This window comes from Esox lucius, chromosome 2, assembly GCF_011004845.1.
Source record: "Esox lucius isolate fEsoLuc1 chromosome 2, fEsoLuc1.pri, whole genome shotgun sequence".
NCBI lineage: Eukaryota > Metazoa > Chordata > Actinopteri > Esociformes > Esocidae > Esox > Esox lucius.
Genome location: NC_047570.1, coordinates 39887931 through 39912053, shown reverse-complemented (window position 1 = coordinate 39912053; position 24123 = coordinate 39887931). Strand labels below are relative to the sequence as shown.

The window sequence follows — 24123 nt, the reverse complement described above, 5'->3', positions numbered from 1 at the left end:
GGGCCTGGACATGCGCTGGCTTGAGCAGGGGGACCTTGCATGCGCTGCAGGATTTTAATCCATGACGGCGTAGTGTGTTACTAATGGTTTTCTTTGAGACTGTGGTCCCAGCTCTCTTCAGGTCATTGACCAGGTCCTGCCGTGTAGTTCTGGGCTGATCCCTCACCTTCCTCATGATTATTGATGCCCCACGAGGTGAGATCTTGCATGGAGCCCCAGACCGAGGGAGATTGAGCGCCATATTGAACTTCTTCCATTTTCAAATAATTGCACCAACAGTTGTTGCCTTCTCACCAAGCTGCTTGCCTATTGTCCTGTAGCCCATCCCAGCCTTGTGCAGGTCTACAATTTTATCCTTGATTTTATCCCAGCTCTCTGGTCTTGGCCATTGTGGAGAGGTTGGAGTCTGTTTGATTGTGTGGACAGGTGTCTTTTATACAGGTAACGAGTTCAAACAGGTGCAGTTAATACAGGTAATGAGTGGAGAACAGGAGGGCTTATTAAAGAAAAACTAACAAGTCTGTGAGAGACGGAATTCTTACTGGTTGGTAGGTGATCAAATACTTAAGTTATGCAATAAAATGCATATTAATAATATAAAAATCATACAATGTGATTTTCTGGCTTTTTGTTTTAGATTCCGCCTCTCACAGTTGAAGTGTACCTATGATAAAAAGTACAGACTTCTACAGTCAATGGGACATTTTTGTCCACAAAGGTGTCAAGAGGGTGCAAAATTCATAAACAGAGTATAAAAGACATGAAAGAGTTAAAGACATTGGATTTCAAAAATGTAACTAAAAATAAGAATTCTGCCAAAAAATCATGCCCCTAGCTACAACACAGACAAAATGATCACCAAATCAACAAAACAAAATGGAGCAAAATCGACAAAAATGCCCGAATGGGGCATAAGGGATAGCTATCTGTGCCAACCCCGGCTCCCTGAATGTAGCTCCTCCTAACCGCTGTCTCTTCCTTCATTTCTCTCATTTGAATACATCACTTACAAATCAGCCTGTTCCCTCACCACTATTCTACTTTATCAACCTCTAAAAAACAATGATTAATTTATTTCGGACCTAGCAGAACTACCCACGATAGGGGTATCACTTTCCTCCCACCTAATGCTTGGCGACATGAACATTCACATTGACTCCTCAAGCTCTAAACTCACCTCTGCTCTCCTGAACTGCTTTAATTTCCCAACCCACAGCAAGGGCCACATTCTTCACCTAATTTGCACTGTTGTCCTCAACATCACTCACATCTCCCTTTCTCACTGTTCCCCTTATCTGACCATAAGACCCTGAATTTCTCTTTTTCCTCAAACATACCACACAATACTGTGAAATGACTCATCTCCTTCCGCAACATAAAAGCTGTCGACCCCTAGACACTCTTGGATGCAATCTGTTCTCCCCTTCCCCTTGCACCTTGCACGCCCAAATACATCACCAACCAATTCAATACTACTCTATCTGCTGCCCTCAACTCCATGGCCCCACTTCAAACAAAAAATGTCACTTTCACATCCTCTTCATCCTGGTTTACATCTGAGCTCCATGCCAAGAAGCAGGAGGGCCACCGCCTTGAATGTTGAACCAGAACTGGCTTAACTGTTCATGCTGAAGCCTATAAGTTTCACCTCTTCTTGTACAGCGATGCTCTTCATGCTGCCAGAAGCTCTTTCATCTCCAACACCATCAAAACCTCCAACACAAACTCCCGAACTTTGTTCTCCACTATCAACAAACTACAACGCAGTGAGCCCTCCACACCATCCACTGGGCTCGCAAACTCTTTTCTTCTGTTGTTGCTCACATTAATGCTTCCTTGGTTAACCCATCTGCCCCAGTTCCGTCTTCCACTCCCAACCACCTACCCTCTCCTGTTATACAAACAGAGGATTAATGCGGATTCCGTCCTGGTCGCGGAACAACCGACCAGCTCTTTACTCTTGCAAGGATCCTGGAGGGGGCCTGGGAATATGCCCATCCTGTCTACATGTGTTTTGTAGATCTGGAGAAGGCGTATGACCGGGTCCCCCGGGAGATACTGTGGGAGGTGCTGCGGGAGTATGGGGTGAGGAGGTCCCTTTTGAGGGCTATCCAATCCCTGTACGTCCAAAGTAAGAGCTGTGTTTGGGTTCTCGGTAGTAAGTCGGACTCGTTCTAGGTGGGGGTTGGCCTCCGCCAGGGCTGCGCTTTGTCACCAATCCTGTTTGTAACTTTTATGGACAGAATATCGAGGCGTAGTCGGGGTGGGGAGGGGTTGCAGTTCGGTGTCCTGGGGATCTCATCGCTGCTTTTTGATGATGTGGTCCTGATGGCATCAACGGTCTGTGACCTTCAGCACTCACTGGACCGGTTTGCAGCCGAGTGCGAAGCGGTTGGGATGAGGATATGCACCTCTAAATCTGAGGCCATGGTTCTCAGCAGGAAACCAATGGAGTGCCTTCTCCGGGTAGGGAATGAGGCATTGCCCCAAGTTAAGGAGTTCAGGTATCTTGGGGTCTTGTTCGCGAGTGAGGGGACAATGGAGCGGGAGATTGGTCGGAGAATCGGAGCAGCAGGGGCGGTACTGCATTCGCTTTACCGCACCGTTGTGACGAAAAGAGAGCAAAGCCGGAAGGCAAAGCTCTCGATATACCGGTCAATTTTCCTTCCTACCCTCACCTATGGTCATGAAGGCTGGGTCATGACCGAAAGAACAAAATCACGAGTACAAGCGGCTGAAATGGGTTTTCTCAGAAGGGTGGCTGGATTCTCCCTTAGGGTTAGGGTGAGAAGCTCAGCCATCCGGGAGGAACTCGGAGTAGAGCCGCTGCTCTTTTGCGTCGAAAGGAGCCAGTTGAGGTGGTTCGGGCATCTGGTAAGGATGCCCCCAGGACGTCTCCCTAGGGAGGTATTCCAGGCACGTCCAGCTGGGAGGAGAACTCGGGGTAGGCCCAGGCCCAGGTGGAGAGATTATATTTCGACACTGGCCTGGGAACGCCTCGGGATCCCCCAGTCAGAGCTGGCAAATGTGGCTCGGGAAAGGGAAGTTTGGGGTCCCCTGCTGGAGCTGCTGCCCCCGCGACCCGATACAGATAAGCAGATGAAGATGAGATGAGATGTCCCGCACTGCCGCTGAAACCCTAATACATGCATTCATTTCTGCCCATCTTGAATATTGCAATTCTCACCTCTCTGGCATTAACACTTCAACTCTCCATAAACTACAACTAGTTAAAATTTCAGCTGCATGACTTCTCACACACCAAATCCTGGCAGCACATCACCCCCATCCTACAAGAGCTCCACTGGCTCCCAATCTCTAAATGCATTGACTTCAAAATTATTTTCTCACGTTTAAAGCCCTCCACCAACTTGCTCCACCCTATCTCTCGGGACCTTATTCCCCAATACCATTCCTCCAGGTCACTCCGCTCTGCCACTGCTGGCCTTATCATCCCTCGATCCAAGCTGCCGAGCTTTGGAGACAGGGCTTTTTCTTGGGCTGCTCCAAGACTTTGGAATGCCCTTCCGCAATTCATCCGTGACTCCACATCTGTTGCCATTTTAATCCACCACCTCAAGTCTCATCTGTTCAAACAAGCCTATCCCCAGCCCCAGCCCTATGTTGTTTGATACCCCCCCCTTATGTTTTTGTTTTGTTAGCTACCGTTTGTCTCATTGCTCTATCCATAGTTGTTTGTTATGTATGTATTGTAAAGCATCTTTGGGTCTTTGAAAAGTGCTATATGAATGTAATGTATTATTATACATTACCGTAGGTACAGGTACCCTATTGTTTTTGTTGGTTTTATTATTATTATTAGGGGGCCAAGCAACAAAGTTGCTGGAACCCTTTTATGTTTGTATGTTTTATTATTAGGGGACCAAGTACCGTAGGTACGGTACCCTATTGTTTTTGTTGGTTTTATTATTATTATTATTATTCTTTTTCTCCGGGTCAATTTTCAGAGGCCTGTAACTCGGCCATTGGTGGCTCAATTTGCATGAAACTTTGCATACGTGTTGCCATGAGAGGCCCAAAGTGCCTCGGCCATTACTATACCTATACACCCCATTGTGGCGCTGTAGCACTTGGTCAAATGTTGAAGGTTTGAGCATGCATATCTAACCAAATGTCGTAGAGTCATGCAGCCAAGTTCCATACATGCCCCTTCTCATGTTTAAATTCGCACCTTGGATTTTCCTCCATTTTGAATTTGGTGAAAAACACATTAACGACATCTCCTCCTCGACCACTGAACGGATTTGCATGCCGTTTGGTGTGAATGACCTTTGAACCATTATCTTTAAAAGTTATATAAGAAAAGATTATATCTCAAATAGTATGGCTGAAATCAGCGAATGAAATTGAGCTGGGCGAGTCTATGAATTTAGAAGTCCATTAATCCCAAATGGAACATCAAACAGCTATGAAACGAAACATACACGTAAATGTGTCTGTCACGAATGGACAGATCAAGTCCCATACAGAAATTCCTCTTGGGGGCGCTATAAACATCACCGATGTTTCTCACGATTTTGCTGTTAACAAAAACACACTTAAACGACATCTCTTCCGAAACTGCTGAACAGATTTGGTTGACAATCAGTGTAAAGGACCACTGGACCATTGTCTTTAAAAGGTACATAAGAAAAGTAGATATCTCAAACAATATGGCCTCCATTTTGAATTTGGTTAAAAACTCGTTAATGACATCTCCTCCGAGAGCACTGAACGGATTTGCATGCCGTTTGGTGTGAAGGACCTTTAAACCATTATCTTTAAAAGTTATATAAGGAAAGTTGATATCTTAAATAGTATGGCTGAAATCAGCAAATGAATTGAGCTGGGCGGGTCTATGAATTTAGAAGTCCATTAATCCCAAATGAAACATCAAACAGCTATGAAATGAAACATACTCGTAAAATTTGTCTGTCAGGAATGGACAGAAAAAGTCAGATACAGAAATACCTCTTGGGGGCGCTATAAACATCACAGATGTTTCTCACGATTTTGCCGTTAATAGAAACACACTTAAACGACATCTCCACCAAAACCACTGAACAGAGTTGGTTGACAATTGGTGTAAAGGACCACTGGACCATTGTCTTTAAAAGTTATATAAGAAAAGTTGATATCTCAAACAATATGGCCTCCATTTTAACTTTTATGAAAAACTCGTTAATAACATCTCCTCGGAAATCGCTGAAAGGATTTACACACCGTTCGCTGAGATGGACCCTGGGACCAGTATCTTCAACTGAATTCTTTGGAATTTTGATATCTCAAATGATGCGCGCATAATAGGCTAATTACTTTTACATGGATGTGGCATTTTGTCAGGCTATATATCCTGTCAGGAATATCCGAGACTTACGGCCTTTAACATAGCACTAAACATCAGGTCCTGTCAGGACCTGTGCAGCATCAACCAAATAGACCATAAGGGAGCGCTACAACAACATTGAAAACTTTGAGCATTTATGAACTGAAAAATACACACTTCTCTTCGGTGACCACTGAACGGATTTGCACGCCGTTTGCTGAGAAGGACCCTGGGACCAGTATCTTTCGATTGAATTATTTGGAATTTTGATATCTCAAACGAGTGGATCGCAATAAGGGAATTATGTAGAATTACCTAAACACCATCTACTCTGAAATCATGGAACGGATTGGCATGCTCTCTGCTTGTGAAGGTTCTTTGGACAATGATATTTAAATGTTCTATATGAAAAATTTAAATCTCAAACAATATGGCAGCATTCAGTCCCCAAATTTTGTGTTATCCTTTTTCTCTATTTTGGACTATTATTTTGAAGGAACTCTTATTATGAAGGAAGAACTGATGTAATGAGTGTGTGAATCTGCTAGAATGTTGAGTTGGAGTTGTTGGTTCTATCAGTAATTACGGGGGATACGAGGGATATTTTTGAAGCTATGGGAGGAGCCATGGCAGTGCCTGTCAGTCAATGCAGTATGGGTGGAGTGTTGGGAGCATGACAGCACTCAGTCCTCAATGTTATCTTTTTGTTTATATTGGACTATTATTTTGAAGGAACTCTTATTTTAGGAAGAGCAAATGTTAATGGTTTGTAAATCTCCTTCAACTGTAAGTTGGTCTTGGCAGTTGAAATTGCTGCTACCATAAGCTAGATTCCAGTGCAAACCATCTTAAGGTTTAGGCTATGGATGATAAATGCCTGTGTAAATTCTAACCCTATTGAAATTATTATTCAAAAGAAGTCATTATTTTATTTAAGAAAAACACGTTTGCCGGTTCACCGCCAGCGGCAGACGCTTTTAAAAAGCGGCAGACGCCTTCTTACCGCCTTTGTTCAGCGGCCGGCCTGCGGGCAAACTGCCGTTATACCGAAGGTGGACCTACTGCGGTCCATCAGAGGCAAATGCTATTTTCGAGCGATCTGGCGCTTGTATATATATATATATATATATATAATTTAATATTTATAGCATGCAGTTTATCAAGAATAAAGATTAATCAAACCAGACAAATTTCCATTTGGCGTTTTAATTCCACATTTCAATGTACAGTAACTGTCACTGAAACAAGACGTGTCAGATCACTGAAATATAAATAACGGGGAAAAAAATAAATATATATATATATATATATATATAAATACACACTACAGAACATCCAGGGTTCCAATAAAATGTTGGTTAAAAAACTGCCTTACAAGCAAATTATATTAAATTATAACACTAACTTAAACAAAATAATTGTTAATAATATAAAGAGGTCAGCTCTGGGATGAAAATAATTACCAGTAAACATTACAACAAGTAATGAGGATATTTTGTACCAAAGAATGTGCAGGATACCAAATAAATCGATATAACATCACATTTTCAAGCCATTTCTAACAATAGGATAAGTGGTAATAATTTAGAGTAAAGCTCTGGAGTAGAATAGACCATTATAATGGCATTGCTGACCTGGGGCACAAGATTTACACTGTACTGCAATAAGATCTGTGTCTCTTGTATCTGTGATAAACAAAACGTGACCCTTGGGGTCACCAGGACCAGGATTTGGAAACACTGTACTAGGCCTAGTGCATTCTTACTAAAAAGATAGTTAGTAAAGCCATATAGGGTTCCTTGATTTGTTCTCTAAATAATAATAACTCTTTGCAGAGGTTTCAATATAGACTTCTTAAAAAATCCCTGTATATGGTTCTAACTAGAACACTGTAAAGGGTTCTACCAATAACCATTTTATAATCTAAAGGTGCATCAATCTGCATTAACCTTTAGATCCATAGCATGGTCATTGCACTGCTCCCACTTGAACCAAATCACGTAGTTTTCCAAGTACCCTTTCCAAGTAAATTTACCAAGTAAGCCATGGTCCCTGTTTCACATAAAAAGATGTGATAAAGATATTAATGATATTATATACAATAATTGTGTTTTTTTAATTGAAAGTATATTCATTTTTATTTAAAAAACGACATCAACTTTCATATCCAGAATTCTAGAACCGTGAAAGGTGTTCACTGTTTTGTTGATTGATCCCGGTTATTGATGGGAACAGACCAGATTTTGCAAATTAAGTTGTCTGAATTTTGGGTGTGTAGCAAGCAAGCAAGTTTATTTATATAGCACATTTCATACATAGAGGATTAATATATTCAATATGCTTTAAAATGAAAATAAAAATAGAAAAATGCAATAGAATTAAAAGAGTCAGCTTCTTACAATTCTATAGCTGTCTCCAGGGGGACTGTACATGAACTTCAACACCCCGGTATCTCAATCCTCACATTCCAGCACTAGGATGAACCCGTCAGTCCCTTCATGAGATAATCTTTGCATCAATGGCTTACGTGGCTCTCTCTAGGGGGACATTTATGCCATGTCTGTTCATAATTGTTTTATTAATCCTCAATGAATTACAGTTACCACAACTGATAACTGAACAGTAAGGTTCATGTTAGCTTTTTGTCACAGGAGAAGCATCATTGCTATAATCATACAAACCAGATATGCCTATCACCTAGCTATACATGGCCTTATGTTGGTTGTTAGTCACAAAGAGGATTTCTTATGCTGTACAAGCCCTTATATTGGTCAGTAATAACAAAGAGGATGTCATGTCCTGCTCCTGAAATCTACTGCTGGCATCCTAGTCATGAGAAACGTTGTATTGGGGAAGGTCACTTCATGCATAATATAAGCTTTTGAATGGTAGTGTATATATAAACAGCAAATCACACTTGTTTCATTGTCTTTGTGTGTGTTTGTGTCAGGCCGAGTTCTCAGAGCTCAATATGGTATCCCATGCAAATGGAACATGTAATGTGGACATGCAAGTGATCAGGAATGGAACCAAAGTAGTAAGGTGAGTCATGATTAAATAATGTACTTTTTACAGTCATTTACTTTCAGTACTAAATAAACATGTTCCATTCATAAACGTCATAATTAAAACTATTCCATCTCATGGTCTAGCTTTGAAAATATGTGATATCTAGTCCCTAAATGTATTCTTCAGCTCTCCCCATAGAAGAAATAATTTTGTTTCCAGTTAGAACCCGTTTTGATTCAATCTGAAGCTATCTACTAGTATTATATCAACCCCTTGCAGCTGCCTGTTCAACCTATCATTACTATTATTACCTATCGTTACTATTACTTTACCCAGTAAAAACACATTCTCATTTTCTGGGGAATAGTTACAGGGAGAAAAGAGAGGATCAGTGAGTCAATTGGAAGCTGGGGATTAGATAGCCACATTTCCAAACGAGTCCTCATACCAATATGGCTATGGTATTGATCGTGCGACTAGGGGAATTAACTCTGGTGGAAATTTCTAGTGACCTAAGGAGTCAGGACACCCATTTCACATCCCATCTGTAAGATGGCAACCTACGCAGGACAATGCCCCTTTCACTGCTCTGGTACATTGGGATTTGTTACAGTATAACATCTGGTATCGCATCCAGGGGCCAATCAGGACCGACCCTACTTCTCGTCAGAGGCAAGCGTGTGGTGGGATGTAAGCTGCTGTTATGAAATAGATGAGAAGAGAGATCTCAATTATGATGCCTAGACTCTGGTTGATATCACTCGTCACTCCTAAAGCCCCCACTTCATTAGGCAATGATTAATTTTAGTTATCCGCTGCCCACAAAGACTTTGTAGTCTTTAATCATTTGATGACTATGTATATCTTGTAAACAGTGTTTATTTTAATTTGTTACAATTATTTATATGGTTCAGTGTGTTGTCCTGTCCTCTTGAAATGCTATGCAAGATCATCAAACACTAATAAAATAAAATACTAAATACCTTAATTTTAAGTGTATCAATAGAAACTAAAAAATACAGCAGCCACACCAGACACAGACTCAGTTGATTCTATCTATCAGTCTATTTGATCCATCCCTTCACCAGTACACTGACTCAGTTGATTCCATCTATCAGTCTATTTGATCTGTCCATTCACCAGTACACTGACTCAGTTGATTCCATCTATCAGTCTATTTGATCTATCCCCTCACCAGTACACTGACTCAGTTGATTCCATCTATCAGTCTATTTGATCTATCCCCTCACCAGTACACTGACTCAGTTGATTCCATCTATCAGTCTATTTGATCTATCCCCTCACCAGTACACTGACTCAGTTGATTCCATCTATCAGTCTATTTGATCTATCCCTTCACCAGTACACTGACTCAGTTGGTTAAGTAGACAATGTTTGATGGCAACAGATTTTCTCTGAGTCATGTGATAAATCTGACATATGCAATCAGTTAACAGATTGAATATTCACATATCCCTTGTGATCACCCAGATTGAGTTTAGTTATGTAACCAACAATTTCATGTTTAACAGTTTGCTGATGACTCATAATTGTATCCTAATTTAGTTACTTGTTTGGTTGAGCACTGCTTACTCAGCAACATTGACTCAATGACAAACAAGTCATTCATAAGAAGAAAACTGATGGCACCTTTATAGCAACCAGTTAAGTAATTAATCATAAATATAATAATACATTGTGTCAGGAAGTCATGGTATGCAAAATCATTATTTTACTAAACAGCTACTTCAATTAGGGAACAATCTTGTATCATATCTCGTATCTTTGTGCACAACCAACGAAAACCTATCTTAGGCTGAAAGTAGCAAGCTAACTTTAACTGTGAGTGCTGCTACTTGGGGTCAAATAATTAGCTAGAACATTACGTAAATCAGTAAACGATTTAGCCTAAGCTACTCAAACGAACAACAAATCTGAACATGAACTGTTAACATTTTTATTTATGCTAAAAACAGATGGAAAGTTGGCAACCTACACCTTGACCTTCTGTTCTGATCTCAACCAGTCTGGGCAAATTACTGAGTAGGCAACAATCCGAGGCAGCATTTTATAAAGTCATCATGTAGACTTCTCACAAAGTATTTTACAGTATTTTTAACTACAAAATACAAAACACTGAAGTATTTTGATACAAAATATGAAGCAATTTTCATCAACCCAATCAAATACAAATTATCCATCCATCCATCTTCTTCCGCTTATTCGGGGCCGGGTCGCGGGGGCAGCAGTCTAAGCAGAGATGCCCAGACTTCCCTCTCCCTAGACACTTCCTCCAGCTCTTCCGGGGGGACACCGAGGCGTTCCCAGGCCAGCCGGGAGATATAGTCCCTCCAGCGTGTCCTAGGTCTTCCCCGGGGTCTCCTCCTATTTTGTATTTGAAATCCATACTTTAAATAAATGCATCATAAATACTGCCCATCACTGATACCTGGAGGAATTTACATTTCTCTGAAATGAATTAGAGCATAACAGGGTTATAGGTTAGGGGTAACCTTAACCCAAACGGTTATTCATAAACAAACCTATCCAACACAAAAAAAACATTTGGGCCCAGCAGATAAACAAGCCAGGATATAAAATATGTCACATTAAGGTACAATCCAAAGCTATTAGTCTTCAACTAGTAGATAAAAAAAAAACTGTTTTAGGACTACTGTTCACAGCTGGCTAACTCTTCTGTCTGCCACTCCAGTCCAAACACTCACTGAATGTAAGCAACAACATTATCTAAGAGAATGACCACGGATGAATAAGAAATGTCAAACCTTTATCCAAACCTTTATTCATGCATGCATAGATGAAGAAGCACCCTTCTCAAACAAATGCTATAGGTTACTTTCTGACCAGAAGTCATGCCTATTGTCAAATAGTTCTTGTTAACCGGGACAACTACTCCCCCTTCCCCGGCCAATCAATGTTAATGTTCCTTTAAAGACAGCTGGGCCACCAACCAACAAACATTCTTCACCATCCTTCAGTGAATAGGGTAAAGCCCTAAACCCAGGTCAACTCAAGTTCTTCCTCACACCTTAAGAGAGCTTGAACACCTGCAAACCTTTTTAAATACTAAATGCTCAAAATGTCCTCAGCAGGATACCGCAGCAATCTTGAAACAATGTTAGAAGCAGTCGTTAGGGTTAGTTAATGGCTAAATAAAACAGTGCATAAATTATATGTGGGCAGCCAATAACCCTAAACTTCCATTGACTTGTTTTGTAACCCTTTCAGATCCTTTAGGCCTGACTTTGTCCTGGTGCGACAACATGCATACAGCATGGCCCATAATGAGGACTTCAGGAACATCATCATCGGCCTGCAGTATGCTGGAATCCCCAGCATCAACTCACTGGAGTCCATCTACAGCCTCTGTGACAAGCCCTGGGCGGTAGGATACTGGTGCCCACACATAAAAAACATGCATTTGCTTGTGACTGGTTTGAAATAGTTAGCCAGTTTGCAGCATTTCAATCATTTGCATCACTCACTATGAGAGCATTAAGCAGTTATTTCCTTGTTTATTCAGGGACAATGGGAATTTACGCTACCTTAATCCATAATCTTTAATGGGTGAAATCGCTGGTTCCTAACCTGTGCTGGTAACTGCCACATGTTTAAGTTGACTGTCAAAATGCAGGTGTAGTGGAGTGTGTAGATAAAAACTTGAGTCAAGCACAGGCGATAAATGTTTCTTGTATTAGAAAAGTTCAAAAATAAAGGCATGCTATAAAACGGGCGCAACAAGCGCTAAACAAACGTGCCAACTCTCCAATACAATGAAAGACATAGAACAATACCACACAAAGACACCCAGAAACACAGAAACTAATATAGGCAACTTAATGAGGGTATGGACACCAGGTGTGTGCAATAACAAAACATGACAGTGCCGTGGGAGGAGGAGTGGCGTGACTAGAAGGCCTGCGATGACGCACGCCGAATACCACATTGGGGAGATGGCTCGCGTCTTCCACGCACGTCCTCGTTACATTGACTTAAAAAAATCTAACTTTTGCTATTACTAACCCTAAATCTAAACCTTACACTAACCTTAAACTCAACTTAAACCTTTTCTGGTACAACCAACATTTTGGATGTGTTCTTGTTATATAGTCAGAAACACATGCACTTGCACATACACACAACCTAATGTTAAACTAACTGTAACGCTGATACTTACCGATTAAACATTAAACACTCCTTTGTAATGAATACGATGGGAGGTGTTTATTTTGTAATGTATCAAACCATAGGCAAAGGCTATGGTACAGGTATGAAATCAGGCTAGGAATTAGAGTCTAGAGTAAACAGGTCAGTATAAACAGGTCAGAAACAGATCAGTATACTAATGTTTGAATATACAATGCCCTTCAAAAAAACTTAGTAATGTCATGACAACACAAACAATACCTCACAAAGACAATAAGAACTGAACCAAATAAGCAAGAGATGATGGGAACAGGTGTATCCCTAACTCCAAAAAGTCCTCTAACCTTCACCCTTAACCCTTCCCTAACTCCAAAAAGTACATTTGAACCTTTAACTTTAACCCTTCCCTAACTCCAAAATGTAACTTTCAGCATCTCTCCTTAACCCTTAAGCATCCCTAACTCTGAAATGTCCTCTGAACTTCACCCATAACCCTTCCCATACTCCAAAACGTCCTTCAATCTTCACCCTTAAGCATCCCTAACTCTGAAATGTCCTCTGAACTTCACCCATAACCCTTCCCATACTCCAAAACGTCCTTCAATCTTCACCCTTAAGCATCCATAACTCCAAAACAACCTCAAAGCTTCATCCTAAACCGAATTGTAACATATATGCCCAAAAAGCTAAATTAAAAAAGAATTTGGACATACAGTAAGACCTGTTTATACACCTATACACACAGGGAACAGTGATTTATGGAACTGCCATATATGGCGGTTTTCCACAGCATGGTACTGGTTCGCCTTGACTCGCCTCGCTTCGACTCTACCTGCTTTGGGAGCTTTTCCACTGCATGGTATCAGTTCTCCTTGGCTCGGCTCACCTTTTTTGCTTTTCCACTGGCCAAAAGTTGGGATTTTTTAGTACCTGCTTCCTCAAGGTTCCAAGCAAGCTGAGGCAATACCAAAAGTGATATGGAAACACAGAAAACTTCTGATTGGACAAGAGTGACTCAAAGCGCACAGAAAAGCAAAACAAGCAGTTCTGCTTTTTAGCCATCCAGTGTCAGATACAAGAACGATGCATCTTTGCGGGTCTGTCCCAGGAGTCCTTGCATTGACATGGGTTAATTTCAGTGCCAGTGCATAGGACCTGACGGGTAATTTGAGACATCATATTTCCCCAAAACTGCTCTTGGTTTGGACCTATGCACTGACATTGAAATCAACTCGTTATCCTCGTTGTTTTTGTAGCCTACAAAAGGACCTTGTCTTTTTTCTCCAGGGTTTTCTAGAGGCGAACTGGCATACATTGCATTGGTCAAAATAGTAATGTCAAGCCAAACAGAAGGAGCCTACCAAGCTTTCTAACAATATTTGCAGACTGCAATGTATTAAGACCAAAGTTACTGCTCCCGTGTGTTCCTCGCTACTACCAGGATAAACGCTGCCTTGTGTACAGTAGGCTACTCTTGAGTCAGTCGGTGTGGTAATATAGCCAGTAATTAATAAGGCAATAATTTATACCCTTTAATCGGGATGGAGGCGTTATGTAGGTTGTTTTAAATGTGTTGGTTTTAAGATGTAAGCTGTATACACATAAATCTAACAGAACATTGCAGTTATGTCATCTTTTATACTGCAGGGTGATAATTCTATTCTACATATCCAGTTCTTCAAACAGGGTCTGTGACCATGTTATTCAGATTTAGTTTACTTTTGATTTGCCACTTTACATTCAAAGCTTGTCAATTTAAAAGAAAATTGGAGTTCATTCAATTTATTTTTCTGTTCACTGCAGGGTTTACGTTAGTTGGCAAATGCTGGATTTCTGACGGTGTCAGGTGTACGATATCTCTATTGTTGTTCCCGTGTGTGTCGTGTTCGAGGTGGAGTCATGGCAGTATTCCTGTGATGTCACTATGGGTGGGTACAAGGTACTATCTGCAGTGGAAAACCAACCGAGGCGAGGCATGTAGAGCTGAGTCGAGCTGGTAACATGCAGTGGGAAAGCTCCCAAAGCGGGTAGAGTCGAGGCGAGTAGAGTCGAGCCGGTACCATGCAGTGGAAAAGCACCAATAGAGTGACATTATAACTGAGCAAAACACTGATTTGATATTGGATGTGAGGAAAATAATAATGAAACAACACAGGTTTATAACAGAACTACACATCAGTGTGCTCCAATCAGCTAAAAAATAGTAATGATGAACAGGATGTTTTGGCTCATCAGCTCTACACCTTCATATAGGAATTGAATGGTGTCTGAAGGAGAGTACTGTACATCCATTCTACAGCTACATATGGGAATTGAATGGTGTCTGAAGGAGAGGACTGTACATTATACAGCTGTCATGTCTTTTTCAGGGATTTGACCCAATGACCACTCCACTAACTGTATCCTGTATCCCTCCACCAGTTTGCCCAGCTGATTGCCACATGTAAGAAACTAGGCCAAGACAAATTCCCTCTCATCGACCAGACCTTCTATCCCAACCACAAGGACATGGTAAGAACAACACATCTTTTGTATCAAATTAGCTAATCCACCTAACGACAAACCCTAAGAAAAACCTATCTACATAGAAATACAGAAGACCCATCAACCACCAAACCTTATCTAAGTTATTCCATGGTTATAATGTAGGTAACTTTCCATTATGTTACAATTGTTTTCCCACGAAAGAATAGTTTTAAATGAAAGACCAATGACAGATTTTCTGAATCTGGAATTTTATATACAATGTTTTTGGTACAGTGAAATAGAAAACCAGTGAAATATTGAAAAAAGGATATATAATCGTTGAAAAACTATAAAATACGGTGCTAGACAATACTGACTTAAGATCTACTTGTGTATGTTAAAGCGAAGGATTGAGAGGCAACAACAGTATGTGAAAAAAAAAACATTATTTGAATGATTAAGATAAACACACAAATTAACATACAATTTAGAACTATCAACATAATCCACACAATTATTAACAAAATACAAAAATACTAACATAGTACAAACAACATAACATACACCATTATTAATATATTACACACCCTAACGCTAACTATTAACATATCTCACACACATTAACATAATACACACGACTATTAGCACTGACATAATGTTGTTCTCAGACTATCTGTACAATAGTTTAACTGTTAAGAGGAATAGTTATAATCATTAAAGTAGATGTATCACTAATCACAATTTGAGACACATTCATTCAAGGGTATTTCTTTATTTTTACTATTTTCCACATTGTGCAATATTAGTGAAGACCTCAAACTATGAAATAACACTCATGGACTCATGTAGTAACCAAAGATGTGTTGGACACATGACATGATTTCATACATTTGTACTACAAGCTGAAGGTACTGAGTCCACAGGAAAACATTAGCTATGTGCAGGATTTCCAATAACTTAGATGTATTGGAAAAACAAGGATGCCAGGCTAGTGTTCTTTTGATGTATGGGATGTTTCAAATGTTTTTAGAAGATTAGAGAGACAACGAACAGAGACCAGGATATATGTCTGTCTCTCTTCTGCTGCTGGTTGGTATGTGAATATCCGGCCTCCCATTGGACATAGCTCTTCTAGTAACATAGTATGATCTCTATGGTACTGTCTGTTAGGACATAGCCCTAGTAATGTAGTAGGATCTCTTAGGACATTTCCCATTCTAGCAATCTAGCAATAACATCTCTGATCCGGTCTCTTGTGAACTTATTTGTATATTCACAGTTACAGAACATACCTCACACTTCAGTCAAAGAGAGAGAATAGAGGCAGCCTCTGGAAGTCATGAAACATTTTAACAAATATTTTGAGTCTGGTGCGCTGTCTGAAAATCAGAAACTCTGTAATATTTGAATAAAACAAATTTTGAGGCAGGATATTGGAATATATACTAGAACAACTTCTGACTATTTCTGCATTTCCCAAAGCTACCCCTCTCAGGGGTCAGACATGGCTATGAAATCTTTCTCTGGTGGTGGGCCACCCCGGTACCAGCTGCAGGATGAGTCTGAGCGTTTGATGCAGGCATACTTTCTGGCCTGCTCTCCACTCAGACTGTTATCCAGCAACCAATCGGTCCACAGACACTCGTTGTCTGAAGTGCGGGCACATGGCACTGTGTAGCAGGTAGCAATCTGAGGAAACGACAAGTGGTTACGAACAGTTAGGGTAGATTATAATCAATTTGAGGATAATGAGATAGAAAGCGAAAAGCCTCCTCAGAAGAAAAATAGGTAGGAGACTCCAATGGCAGATTGTTTGTGAACAAAGCCCCAAATCTCAAACTGATCCCTTTAAAGCCTCAGGACAGCAACCCAATGAAACCATGAGAACACAATTATTAGACTGGAAAGAATTAACCAAACAACAAAGCAGTTCAAATGAGGAAAATACATGACCTCAGTAACCAACCCAGAATTTTGACTATGTACAAATGCATGGCCTTGCTATAGAGATAGGCCACTATAGGCAGTCCTGGCTCCTGAGACAAGGCAGGTTATGTGCACACTGCTAAAAAAATACATAAGGTGAAAAGTGAAGTAAATGTTTCAATTTATTTTCAATTTTATTTTCGTTCTGAGTGCCTGTGGTATTGCCGATTTAATCTTTCTTGTCGGTCAGTCTATCAGTTTGCATGGATATGTTTCCACCCTAAACCACCTTGGACTAGCTGATACTGTTCAGTAAGGGAAGTGGAAACAAGTTATGTTACTGTGTAAATTCAGTCTTGTAAACATTAGAGGAAGGATTCTACACGGTGCCCGTTGTTTGTTTGTGTGTTTGTAATGTCCACATAAGATGTACACTTTCCTTATTTTTTTATTTATTTTTTATTTATTTTTATAAGACACACAAACACAAAACTAAGACACTAAGGGTTGTGTGACCGAACCAGACAAGCATGGAAAAAGTAAGCATGCTTTCAATGGTTGACCTGTAAAAGTGGGTAATGGCAACTCAACTTTTTGAGCTGCTGCAGAAAGTGGAGTCACTGGTGAGCTTTACAGATCTTAATATTAGTGTTGAGCTCCTATGATAAAGATTCCTGGATTGTGATCCCAAGGAACTGGAATGAAGTGACCCTCTCCACCTCCACCCCATTAATGGAGAGCGTAGGGAGGGGACTAGGGGTCCTTCTAAAATCCACTACCAGTTCCTTGGTTGATGTTAAGTGTCAAGTTAAAGCTTTCGCATCATTTTCACCTCCACTTCTCTGCGGTAGTCAGACTCATCTTCATTAGTAATAAGACTAACTACAGAGGTATCATCAGCAAACTTAAACAACAAAACTGAACTGGTGTGTGATTAACAAAAATGTGTGTATAAAGAATACAGTAGTGGGGAAAGGACGCAGCCCTGAGGGGCGCCAGTGTTCAAGATTTTTGACTGTGAGACGTAATCACCCATTTTAACCACTTGCTTCCTATCACATAGAAAGTTGAAAATCCATTTGCAAAGTGATGTTCTAACACCTAGCTCCTGTAGAGTATGAATCCACTTTACAGGGATGATGGTGTTGAACGCAGAGCTAAAATCCACAAAGAGGACACGTACATATGTAGATCTTAACTCCAGATGTTGAAGAATAGAGTGCAAACAGAGTGAAACTGCATCGTCAACACTCCTATTGGACACTCCTATAGGTTTTTGCAGTCCGAACACCAGTTGCTATTGATGTAACAGCCAACCCCACCTCCACGTAGTGCTTTTTGAGCATGCAGTGCGGTCTGCGCGGTGTAGAGAAAAACCGGCTAGTTGCAACATGGTGTCCGGGAAACTTTCCACCAACCAGGTTTCCGACAGGCAGATAGCGGCAGCGTCCCTGAAGTCTCTCTGTGTCCGAATGAGCATAGAAAGTTAATCTATTTTGTTCGCCAGGGAACGGACATTAGAAACAATCAAGCTTGGTAGAGCATGGCGAAAGATGCAACACCTCAACCGAACAAGAGCGCCACCCCGCTTCCGAGTCACCCAGCGTTGTTTAAGCCGCTCCTTGTGTGTTTGGAAATCCGGCGGTAGGTCAAGCAGAAAAACGGGCATGCTATCCCGAACATGAAGTAATACAAATCTGTCATATTGAATAATACCAAAGCTGGGTTCTGGAAACATACAGGACAACACCAGACAAACAAACAAAATGGAGAGTAGTACCGAGTCGCCACTGAGCGGCGCCATTACATCTGACCAGGTGACCAGGTGGAGCGTCACACCTAACAGGGTCTGATAGTTTAGCTGGTGTTATCAACAAATCTCAAGTTGTGAGATAGAACTTTCTGGAGTATAATGATGCCATGACTCAGAAGATGAACCGGACGACAATGAGGAAATCCCACACTTTGATACTGTTCACAACTTTCAGGCAAAATTGAGGCATTTCATTGCAGTGCCAATGGTTGAAAGAAAACGCTGGCTCGTCTTGTATAAAACAACTGTCCATGGTTTACATTTACAAGAAAAAGACAGCCATGGCAAGTTGCATAGTTTCTTGGAGTATTGAATGCCTTCAGTGGGAACGAGAGTGAAAAGACATGTTGTAAACAAGGTCCATAGCCTAAACGCAAACAACAAAGGACTTTGAATATACAGTGCACTCATTGTGTTCCTCACAGATTTACCCAAACTAGGCTACAGGAGTCAAACGAGGCTACAATGACAACCAACCTAACTACAGTAAATGTGTAATCATCAAAATACGGGGCTTTAAATGGGGAACCTTTCAATACTTAATTGACATGGAAATGGACCAACAATATTTGAGAAAAATCTGAATAATTGGACCCTCCGATGCTGTACGGTATACCGTGAGATGTCATGATATTCCATACAGCGCTTGTCATGTAACTCAAGGTGTTCCGTACAGTGATTTTTTTTTGTTTGACAATAAGCTACCTGATTGACAGATCATTCATCCATGTATGTGTGATTATGCTTAGCTATTATATTTGCATAGTCTTAACAAAAGTGAGCAAGTCACTTAGTTTGATAATAAGCTACCTGATTGACCAGTCATTCATACAGGTGTATGTGATTATGCTTAATCAATAACCCTATAACTGCTCAGTGGCTGTCCACCTGCAATCCAACTATCGGCACATACATTGCTGCTAATGTTTATTAGGAATCCTGCTGCTAAGCTACTTTACCTTTCACTGTACTGTTAATACCTGATGTATCATGTGGAATTAAAAAAAAAGTTTAGCACAAGGCCCCTTCAAGAATTCTGTCACATGATAAAGGTCATATGGGGAGATATGACATCTATCACATTCGTCGTTAACATTCGGATAGATTTCGCTAGCCCCAAATTGGAAAGATCAGATCTGTGCATAACCTTAAACTATATAAGGTCAAGACGAGCACAAGATGTAGTGGAGCGTACCCTGTGAATCGCCTTATCCAGTCACTCCTGTGTGAATTCCACACCCATCGCCCACTCTCAGGCAGATTTTTTGGAGAGCAGGGCCAGCCCTAGGCATGGTGGCCCCAGACTCCTAGTGAAACCCCGACCACTTGAGGAGAGGAGGCCCTGAAATCTAATTTTGCTTAGGGACCCTAAAAGGCTAGGGCTGGCACTGGTGGAGTGCTTGTAAAAATGACAGGATAACCAAATAGATCTGAGAGGTTAATCCTTTCTGCCGAGGTAGTAAAGACAATATATTATCCCAGGATCAGCCAGGGGGTTTGGTGGGAAAGCCAGAAAACTGTGAGGAGACACAATGCCTGACCTGCAGGTAACAGAAAAGGTGAGGGGGGGGTAAAGAGTATTTAGAGACCAGAAAACCAGAAAAAAGTCCATTGTCATACCGGTCTCAGAATTTCGTAATACCCTTCCTTGCCCAGAGACAGAAAGCAATGTCTTTTAGGGACAGGGGGGAAGATGTGGGTCTTATTAATAGGGCCCATAGCTGATGCAGAGAACATTTTGAAATGAGTATAGCCAGAGGGGGGTGCCAGCAAAGAACAGCAAAGTGTGAAGAGATGTAGAAATGCAGGACTGCCCCTCAAGGTGGCACCATGGGGTATCTGGAGCATGCAACCAGAATGTCCATCCATCCATCCATCATCTTCCGCTTATCCGGGGCCAGGTCGCGGGGGCAGCCGTCTAAGCAGGGATGCCCAGACTTCCCCAGACACTTCCTCCAGCTCTTCCGGGGAGACACCGAGGCGTTCCCAGGCCAGCCGGGAGACATAGTCCCTCCAGCGTGTCCTAGGTCTTCCCCGGGGTCTCCTCCCGGTGGGACGGGACCGGAACACCTTCCCAGGAAGGCGTTCCGGAGGCATCCGAAACAGATGCCCAAGCCACCTCAGCTGACCCCTCTCGATGTGGAGGAGCAGCGGCTCTACTCTGAGCTCCTCCCGGGTGACCGAGCTTCTCACCCTATCTCTAAGGGATCGCCCAGCCACCCTGCGGAGAAAGCTCATTTCGGCCGCCTGTATCCGGGATCTTGTCCTTTTGGTCATGACCCAAATCTCACGACCATAGGTGAGAGTAGGAATGTAGATTGACTGGTAAATCGAGAGCTTCGCCTTGCGGCTCAGTTCTTTCTTCACCACTTCTTTCTTACTGCAGAAGCTGCACCGATCCGTCTGTCAATCTCCCGTTCCATCCTTCCCTCACTTGTGAACAGGACCCCTAGATACTTAAACTCCTCCACTTGAGGCAGGCACTCTCCACCAACCTGAAGTGGGCAAGCCACCCTTTTCCGACTGAGGACCATGGCCTTGGATTTGGAGGTACTGATTTTCATCCCCACCGCTTCACACTCGGCTGCAAACCGTCCAAGTGCATGCTGAAGGTCCTGGCTTGAAGGGGCCAACACGACAACATCATCCACAAAGAGCAGAGACGAAATCGTGTGGTCCCCAAACCTGGGGGCCCGGAGGGTGTCAGGCAACCAGAATGTACATTTCTGAAAATTGGCAGCCCAATAGTAGTACAAAAAGTTGGATAGTGCCAGCGCTCCACTAAATTTGCATCTCTAAAGCGAAGAACAACTCCACATACCTTACCTCCTCAGATAAATAAGGTAACAGCCTGATTGACTGACTTTGGTAAAAACAATGGGATAGAAAGAAATACATAAAGGAATTTGGGCAAACTATTCATTTTAACAGCATTAATCCTCCTTATAAGCTACCCCATCTCTGAAAATTAGACTTTTGCACAAGAAGGGGAGCAAGGTTTGCTGAAAAATGGGTAGGTAGTGAACATTTTAATTTCAGGTATGTGAAACCAGAGCGGCTTATTTGGAAAGGCAAGTCAGTTGGCTTAAGCTGCAGCGCTGCTGGATTAATTGGGAAGCTCTTCTGGAGATTCAGCTTGTAAACTGAAAAGGAGCCAAAGTTCTCTGGAATAGAGAGGATGCAATGTAAGCATGTTGCAGGGTTACTGACAGAGTAACGAGTTATCAGCATATAACAACCAACTGTGTTCAACCTGCTCCCGTGACACATGATGGAAAGAAGAAGCAGCATTTAGAGCTATTGGAATAACAAAGGGGAGAGAGGGAAACCCTGCTTGGCCCCACGTTCAAGGGCAAGAAAATCATAAATGGTGTCATTAGTACAGACACTGGTCTGGGGAGAAGTATACAAGAGAGGGACCTATGAGCCAAATTTGTCCCTCAATCCAAACTTCTTAAGAACAGCAAACAGGTATTTCCATTACATTCTGTCGAATGCCTTCTCCTCTAGAAAGATTACCACTTCAGGAAATTTAGAGAATTGATTGGAATAAATAATATTGAACACCATCTGGATGTTAAAAAAGGAATGTCTACCCTCAATAAAACCACTTTGTTCCTCTGATATGATTCCAGGCAGGACCTCCCCCAGATGCTTTGCTATCACTTTAGCCAGCACCTTCCCATCGACATTATGGAAGCTCAGGGGCCTGAATGAAGAGAAGGAAGTAGGATATTTTCCCTTCTTAAGAAGCGCAGTTGACGCCTGCGTAAGAGTCGATGCCAACAAGCCACGTTCCAGTGATTTATGTACATAGGCAATAGCAAGGGTGCTAACTTGGCTTAAAGAACAGGAAACCCTTTGGGCCCTGGAGCTTTACTACTCTGCCTGGACTTAATAGACTGCATAACCTCTTCAAGGCTGAGAGGGGAGTCAAGGTCAGCCGCAGTGTCAGAGTTAACAGAAGGAATCTCCATATCACCCAGGAAGTCATATTGGCAAGATCTGATGTGAACTCAGACGTGTATAAGGAGGAATAGAAAATTCTGAAGGCGTTGTTGATCCCCTTGGGGTCTGAAATTAAACCTCAAGAAGAATCAGTAATTTGGGGAGTTAAAAAGGACCCCTACGTTTGAATTGGTGAGCCAGTAGACGACTTGCCCGGCAATAGCAGCCATTCCGCATTTCCGGTGGACAAGAGGTTCAATACAGACTGTAAGTTCAAGCATCACTTATACAGCTCTGGAGATCGAATCAAGACATTGGTAATCTAGTGTAAGAATGGCTATAGAAAGTTCCTGTAACGTGTTCTTTTGCTTTGGTCACATGAGAGGAGTAGGAAATAATTATGCCTTGTAGGTACGCCTTAAGAGATTCCCACAAGAGAGAGTGTGAATTAGAGCAAGTCGGATTTGAATGGAGAAAATTATCAATGGAAATGAGGTCACAGAAGGCCGCATAAGATAGAAGAGAGTTAAAACACCAACAGTGAGAAGAACAAGGTTGTTACGACAAAACTACATCAAGGGCCAAAGGCCATAGTCAAACATTACAATGGGTAAAAATTCAGATGGAAAATAAATTGTTAATACAAGAGAGAGTGATGCACAAGAGAAAATAAGAACACTCTCGCTGGGGGTTCCAGAACCTCCAAGGTTCCACAAATCCATTCTCAAACCATAGAATCTGAAGAGGACTTCAACATAGAAGTAGTCATAGTTCTGGGTTTGGAGCGGTCCAGAACTGGATCAACAACAGAATTCAGATCCCCAGCAAATATTAAGGAACATATACATTGACCAAAATTACTGGTGTGTGCAAGATGGTGCCTGTTACGACTAAATACCCCCCATTACTGTCAGAGATTACATTAGTAGGTGAGAAAGGTATTCTATAGCCAATCAAAATTGCAACTGGAGTTTAACTGTGAATGGAAGACCTGACTAAACCTGGAATTTTGCAGCCTTGAGTGATCCTTAGTGTGTAAATTAATCTCTTGCAGAAATGCCACATCTGCATTTAGCTTCTTCAATTGAGAGGAGACCCTAGACCTCTTGACAGGAGTATTTATTGATTTGGTATTCCCTTGACAAAAACCTCCTAGTGATACCACTGGTAGTTTCTCCAGCCATAAAAAATAACTAAAGGAACAATTTGATAAAACATGCAAAGCATTTGAAAAGCAAAAAAAAGCAAGAATATAAACATACACAAATAGAGAGGGGATGCCCCCACCCAATCCCTGCCACCCAAACCCATAGACTCCTTTCCAATTGGAGACAGCAGGTCGGCACCCCTCTCACACAAACCCATTGTCTCTTTCCCAAATGGAGACAGCAGGTCGGCACCTATGGTGCATGCCAGCAAAGAGCCAGCAACAAGGCCCCATAGCATTCACAACAGATCAAAACAGATA

The 24123-nt window shown here is 41.6% G+C and overlaps 2 protein-coding genes across 3 annotated transcripts in view; one reads left to right on the top strand and one right to left on the bottom strand.

Moving 5' to 3' along the window:
* LOC105013033 (synapsin-2) overlaps nucleotides 1–24123 on the top strand; it is a 164929-nt gene that overhangs the window by 51852 nt on the left and 88954 nt on the right. For both annotated transcript variants that reach the window (XM_020056412.3, XM_010874275.4), the window contains exons 3-5: nucleotides 8277–8368; nucleotides 11585–11741; nucleotides 14924–15013. In XM_020056412.3, coding sequence (XP_019911971.2) covers nucleotides 8277–8368; nucleotides 11585–11741; nucleotides 14924–15013 — 339 coding nt within the window. The remainder of the gene's footprint in view (nucleotides 1–8276; nucleotides 8369–11584; nucleotides 11742–14923; nucleotides 15014–24123) is intronic.
* The window catches only part of LOC105013018 (metalloproteinase inhibitor 4), a 46123-nt gene continuing 37843 nt past the window's right edge, over nucleotides 15844–24123 (bottom strand). The window contains exon 5 of the mRNA XM_010874246.3: nucleotides 15844–16657. Coding sequence (XP_010872548.1) covers nucleotides 16460–16657 — 198 coding nt within the window. The 3' untranslated portion in view covers nucleotides 15844–16459. The remainder of the gene's footprint in view (nucleotides 16658–24123) is intronic.